Source organism: Palaemon carinicauda, chromosome 20 (genome assembly GCF_036898095.1).
Source record: "Palaemon carinicauda isolate YSFRI2023 chromosome 20, ASM3689809v2, whole genome shotgun sequence".
NCBI classification, from domain to species: Eukaryota; Metazoa; Arthropoda; class Malacostraca; order Decapoda; family Palaemonidae; genus Palaemon; species Palaemon carinicauda.
In genome coordinates this window covers 33,357,427-33,364,482 of record NC_090744.1, presented here as the reverse complement: position 1 = coordinate 33,364,482, position 7,056 = coordinate 33,357,427, and the positions used below count along the sequence as shown (strand labels likewise).

Sequence of the window (7,056 nt, the reverse complement as noted above, 5' to 3'; positions counted from 1 at the left end):
TGTATGGGGCAACTATTTGGTGATTCAAGTCAAAGATTGTATGGGACAACTATTTGGTGATTCAAGTCAAAGTTTGTATGGGACAACTATTTGCTTATTAATATCAAAGATTGTATGGGACAACTACCTTGAAGTTCAATGATGAACAGAAATCTAAAAAACTTTAATGATAAAGTATAAAAAAAAAACTCTAGCATTGAGTAATGATATAGGAAAATAGCCAAAGGTTTTAAAAAGGTAAGTAAAATCACCAGAAGTATACCACAAGTAAACCAGAAGAATCTTAGCATGTTAGTAGACGAATAGTTTAATTAGTTGATTCAAGTAATGATACCAGGATCCAAATTTCTACAGTTATACAGTTAGCATTTTAAGGTTAATTTTCCTACAGGTAAATAACTTCTTTCAATTATCAAGATCAGTTTTTACTGTACAACTATGAAATGCAAATTTTGCTAAGTCTATAAACTTATCACAAAGTTTTGATATATGAAAAGAAGCTTTTAGAGCAATGATATTAATAAGTTGATAGTCACAAAACAAAGCGAATGAAACTTGATCCCAATTTTCCTTGAAAGGATTTGGGTTTTGAAGCTCAGAGCCGTCAACTCTCCGAAGAAATTATTAGAAACGTTACCGTCAAGACGTAGGCGTTGGATTTAGTTACCAATAAGCTCAGCATTTGAATACTCTTGCCCTTTACTTATTATTACTTACAAATCTTGCCTTTACGTCCAGAGGTATCATGAGCATCTGAAAAAAGATAAAAGGTAAATACATTAATGGAGTGAAATAATTCTTATACGTACCAGAATCAGTGATAAACTATTTCTGACAAATGTGCTACCTGAATGATTTTGTTAAGAGTTGAACTTATAATCTCTGTTTGAAATTAGAAAAAAAAGTTTATTAATTTCCCAATTAGTTATCATAGTTACTCTGAGTCTCACAAGAACTGGATGATTAATAACCAAGTATCAATTTTCCATGTAAATCCCTGAAATGACAAAATGGTGTACCGATTAGATAAAGTAGATCACACAAGGGATGCACCAGTTCCCTTTATATGTTAACTGGTAGTGTAAAGTAAAGCAGTGTTGTCATTATTTAGCCAGATGAGAAAAGACTAGGTTTATGTAGAGTAGTATGTGGTATGTGATAAACAATGTACTGAGTAATATGTGGTCAATAATGTCAGGAGTATGTATCAATAGCAAGAGGAAATAGACCTCTTGCTATTTAAGAACAAACTGTAATGAGTGTGAGATGGCAAAAGGGAATAGACCTCTTGCTATCATAATTCTAATTGTAAAACTCATCTCTTGGTCCATGACAGACTTCTTTTTTTGGAGTATAAAGGTATCTGTAGACGACTCTCCTTGCCTCTGAGGTCCGGGTGACAAAATGTTAGCTAGGACAATCACCCAAGTCAGGCTGTATAGACAGCCAAGGAATACTGAAGATTCATTTCTTTTGAGCCAGTATTCTTTGGTAATGCTTCAAACAGGAAGGTCTCGAACACCGTATTGTCTCTGAATCGTCGCAAGCTGGGTTAGCGCAGCGTTCAGCTTTCTATGCAGATCCTCTTTTTCTTGCTTCATGATATCTCGCTCTGAAATATTGTCATCAAGCTGTCTTAATGTATTATCTAAATTTCTTTTCAGTTCCTCATTTTCTTGCTTCATGATATCTCGCTCGATGGATGCGTCAGCTAACTGTTTTTCCATCTCCTTTTGCAACTGTTTCTGCTGGTCTCGGTGTTTCTTAGAGTTGATAGCATTTATTCTTTTTCTCTCCATTTCTTTATCCTCAAATTGCTGTCGAATTTCATACACTCTGACTCTATTTCTATTTCCCCTGCGTTTTTCAAGGGCCGCAGCTTTTTCCTCCTCTGATTTTGGCTTGCGACCACGTCTTTTCTTTTGTGGTTCTTGACACTCTCGTGCACCTCTCTTGATTGTAGCTATATCTCCAGTCAAAACATCAGCTGGTAAGGTCTGAGAGTGACTAGAAGATGGATAACTGCTTACAGCCAGAAGCGATGCCTGAGCAGAATCTTCAAAGAAGTATTCTGGAGACCTTAGCAGGTCTGACTGAGTAGAATCTTCAAAGTGATCTGGTGGGGATCTTAGCAGGGCTGACTGAGTAGAATCTTCAAAGTGCGCTACTGGAGACTTTAGCAGGAGAGCCTGAGCAAAATCTTCAGAGAAGTCTACTGAAGATCTAAGCAGAGCTGTCTCATAAAGACTCTCTTTAGGAGTGTGCTGCAGACAGTCAGATACCTGAGAACCAGAGTGCACTGTGTTGGGGCTATTCAGTATCTGTTCCTCTGCATAATTTCCATCAAGGGTTGCATAGCTACTTGTCGCATAAGACGACTGGGTTGACTGCGAGTAGGTTGATTCTTCGTGTAGGTGGAAAGCAGAGACCATCAATGGAGATCCACTTGGGTAATCATGAACGCCATTCCAATTGGAAGTTACTTCCCTTGCAATGCTGGTAACATCTGAAACGAGGAAATAGACCCAATTAAGATATGAACCTTGCAAAAGAATGATAAATATTATAAGGCTCTACTATCGTTTCCAGAGGCCGTGTAATAGTGTTTTTCCCAAATATCTAACAAATCGGCTTATGAATTTCCATGAAACTACAGCAATGAATGTTTCAAATATTGGCCTAATTTTTGGTGGTACAATGAATTGACAGATGTGCTGAATTAACCCGTTTACTCTTAGAAAAAAGAGGAATTTCTTCCCTTCCTTCAGAGCGTTTCGAAGAAGTGTTACTTAATCACGTAACTGTGACGCAGAGGTTCCCCCAACCCTCCTTCGGTGTTTACACCTATGGCTATCCTAGTACTCGCCCCCCCCCCCATTCCTTCTTGCCTTCTTTCCTTCATTCCCATTGTTATTAGGCTACCGAGTAAATCTCTATTAGGAAAGACTGTGTACTGCACATATAAAATGAGCCGGAAGAGCAATAAAATGTTTTATGGTGGTAGATAATGATTAGATGGTTAACATAATAGAAGAGGTTTAAAACAGGGGTGTGGAATCGCACTGAGAGATATTCTACTCGGACTCCTACAAATTTTAGATTTGCGACTAAAAGATAATATAAAATAAAAAAGATAAAATAAAAACATTAGTAGAAATAGAAAAAAAAAATTTCCTTGAGAGTGATGATGAGTAAAATGTATAAGTGTCCATTTCTTGTTTTTTTTTTTTTTTTTTTTTTTTCATCCCTCATAAATCTATTGTTTCCAGCAATTGGTAATAACATTATTTTGGAAAAGCAAAGCTAATGAATACTTTGATACGAGTATATCAGCTTGGCATGTAGACAATGTCAATGGATTTCTCAAAGTAAGGTTGATTGGTTCATTAATTGAAGTCTGGTATAATTCCAGTGACAAAGTCTCAATGATATTTGTCACACCTTTTAAGTAACAAAAATAGGTACTGGTACTTATAACGTAAATAAATATATAAAACTATAGGTTGAAATATAATAAATCTTATGTATGTATGAACACACACACACACACACACACACATATATATATATATATATATATATATATATATATATATATATATATATATACATATATATATATATATATATATATATATATATATATATATATATATATATATATATGATTTAAAAATTTATCAACTGGCCGATGTCAATGCCCTTATATGAAACATCTTTTAGAAGTCTACCTTCTAAGGAATTCAAGTTACTCTCTCTCTGGTGAAATTGATATGATAAATTATATCAAACAATGCTCTCTGTCATTTTCTTCCTGGCAATTGATGTATCGAGTAACCTGTGTTGTATGGAAGAATAAGTCCTACGGCTTAACCTAAAGAAAACTATATTTCTATTGCTTTACCAACACTCGCTTGAAGTGCGAAGTGTAGGGTTAGCATGGCTTCTTTCGATTCCTGTCATAAGTCATATTCTTGATCTTCAATGTTGGTCTTGTGTTTAGGTAAAGTCTAAAGTCACGAATCACATTACCAGGTATGCTGAACTTTTACTGACAAACAATTTCGTATTGCTTGGGGTAGGTCATATGACAATTATCTATGGAGTTAGACAGGCGTTTAACAATTCGGGGGATGGGAGGTACAGTGGAAGAAACGTTATAACAACGTCACTGAGGGACGTCATCACTTTTGCGAATGTGTGGGTGGCTAAGACTGGCTTTAGCCTCATTTTCTTAAGTAAAAAAGTTAATGAAACGTAATTGGCAATGCACAGTATTTCCCAAAATTAGGCCATTGTATGAAGCGCTCCCGGCTTTGATATCATGGAAATCCATCAGTTATTTTAGGAGTTATTTAAAAAAAAAAAAAACACTATTACACGGCCTCTGGAAACGATAGTAGATATGGGTATATAGTAAAATGCATAATCACTTGACAATGTCTCTCTCTCTCTCTCTCTCTCTCTCTCTCTCTCTCTCTCTCTCTCTCTCTCTCTCTCTCTCACACACACACACACACACACACACACAACTTGTGACTAAACCTGGGAGAGTTGTATGTTAATAATCCAGCAACTAGAGATGGCAATATAGTAAAATACGTAATCCCTTGACAACCTCTCTCTCTCTCTCTCTCTCTCTCTCTCTCTCTCTCTCTCTCTCTCTCTCTTTCTCTCACACACAACACAACTTGTGGCTGAACCTGGGAAGGTTGTCTGTTAGTAATCCAGCAACTAGAGATGGCTATATAGTAAAATGGGTAATCACTTGACAAAATCTCTCTCTCTCTCTCTCTCTCTCTCTCTCTCTCTCTCTCTCACAGACACAACTTGTGGCTAAACCTGGAAGGGTTGTCTGATAATAATCCAGCAAAACTGACAGATGAAAATAAAAAGGTTTGAACCAAAATTAGCTCCTCGTTTTACCTGTCATTGCATCAGAAAATTTCGTGAGCTGAGAGTTGGAATATTCGGGCAGACTGCTCTCCATCTCGTGCATGTAATTCACTATAAACTCGTCCGTCAAATCACCGTCTTGCAACGATGATTCGGGTGAGCGGAGTGGTACTACTAAACCATGAGCCTCGACCTCGCTGTAAAAGTTATCCATTGCAACTTCTTGACTTGTAAGAAAACCTGTCTTTTTCTGCTATTGAGTATAAGTCACTTTAAGCTCCGTGGGATGATGTGGAAAGTGTGTTTGTGGACGGAGATGGCAGGTGTTTATATACATCAGGAGAGCTCTCTATACGTTTCAGCTCGGCTGGAGGCGTCAGGGGTTTTCCGGTACGGGTTATGACGTACGCGTTGTGCAGTTCAACCGCGAACGTATAATATAGAAGCAATGACGTTACTCGGTATACGACTAAGCAGTTCGTTGGTAAATCTAAAACGATATTATAGCCTACTGGACGTATAGAAGTCATACTCAAGAAACAATACCAGAGAGAGAGAGAGAGAGAGAGAGAGAGAGAGACAGAGAGAGAGAGAGAGAGAGAGAGAGAGAGAGAGTATTTTCCCGTTTTTCGCTACCGGTATAGGGGATTCCCGAACTGGGAATTACCTAAGATTTATCGAAAAGGGGAAGTTCAAGAAACTTGGTCTCAAAACCTTAGGTAATGTCTCACCTTCTACCCCTCTCCCTAACAGCCACCTAGTCCCACTGGGGGGAAGTTGAGTTAACTGTTACCTTCAATTTTTTTTTTCTTGCATTCAACTATATCTCTTCCATGTTGCTGTATAACATGTTTCAACTTTAGCAGTGGGATTCCCCAAATTAGTCATATGTTAGCGCCAAGTATAAGGGAAAAGCGGTTTTCTATTTTCCTGATTTAAAACTTATGTGAAGGAAACATTCCAATGCTCTCTAGACCGAGGCTCCAAACCTTTTTATATTTTTGTATCCCTTGGGTATTTTGATAAATTCCTTTGTACTCCCAACATTTATGATGGAAAAGACATACAAATTGTTATTGATATAAATCTACTATTGAATCTCATCATAGATTACTTCATGTTTATAGTAGTAAGCCTATTGGCTATTCTCTCAGATAAAATGTACCCCCTGGAAAGTAAAACATGTACCACTGGGGGTAGGCCTACATGTACCCCAGATGGGGAACCCCGGCTATATGCCAGTGTCCTGTCTCTAGGGCATTGTCCTGTTCCTTGCCTCTGTCCTTCATAATAACTCATGAAAATATGAAGAGATTTATCCATATTGAATTGTATTGGATGTTATTTAAGGAGCCTCATGTAAACCTCTGGTAAGGGGAAAGTTATTTATGTTTATGTTATTAAGGTTCAGTTTTTATGGTAAAATATGGCAAAATTCTTACCAGACAAAGAAGAATTTACTAGACATCATATGGTCTCCATTTTAATCTTAGAAATATTTGAAATGCTTTAGAACTAACAATTTATTATTATTATTATTATTATTATTATTAGCCTATTATTATTATTATTATTATTATTATTATTATTATTATTATTATTATTATTATTATTATCATAGATCGAGTAAACCTTTTCACTTCAATACTATAAAACAAAATTCGTCAATTTTCAAAGGAAAATTCACTCCAACGAAACAGTAGTATAAAAAAAAAAAACAAGTATTCTTATGCACATCATTCCGTTGCTAAAAATAAACATTTGAATTCGTATAGAATTATCTTATAAGAGTTCTGACAAATAAGTTAAAAAAAACAAAAACAGATGAAGCAACTCCAGAAGAAACCGGAAAAACTATACTAAAGATTATTTATTTTAGTTTTATTTTCTGGCAACTTTTAAAGGTTACAAAAAAAGTGTTTGGTTTCAGTTCCAGTTTCATCAGAATAGATACTCACCAGAACGTCAGCCGGGTAAGCCCAAGCAAAACGGACCCCGGATCCAAATCGGACAGCCTCTACAACCTTCACAACCCTTTCAGAAGGCTAAAATCACTCGCTACAAGACAATTCTTACTCACTCTTCAGCCTCTACAACATTACAACACCTACGAAAGGCTCAAATCACTTGTAGTTCCTTTCTCTCAGACAGCGTTTACAA

General features: G+C 36.4%; 1 protein-coding gene across 1 annotated transcript in view; it reads right to left on the bottom strand.

Moving 5' to 3' along the window:
• LOC137660277 (putative uncharacterized protein DDB_G0271982) overlaps positions 1–5,182 on the bottom strand; it is a 6,417-nt gene extending 1,235 nt beyond the window's left edge. Inside the window, exons 1-2 of the mRNA XM_068395050.1 lie at positions 4,927–5,182; positions 1–2,506 (exon numbers count right to left, since the gene is read on the bottom strand). The exon at positions 1–2,506 is cut by the window's left edge and continues 1,235 nt beyond it. Of these exons, the coding sequence (XP_068251151.1) occupies positions 1,500–2,506; positions 4,927–5,110 (1,191 nt within the window). The 5' untranslated portion in view covers positions 5,111–5,182 and the 3' untranslated portion in view covers positions 1–1,499. The remainder of the gene's footprint in view (positions 2,507–4,926) is intronic.
• Between the last annotated feature and the right edge of the window lie 1,874 nt (positions 5,183–7,056).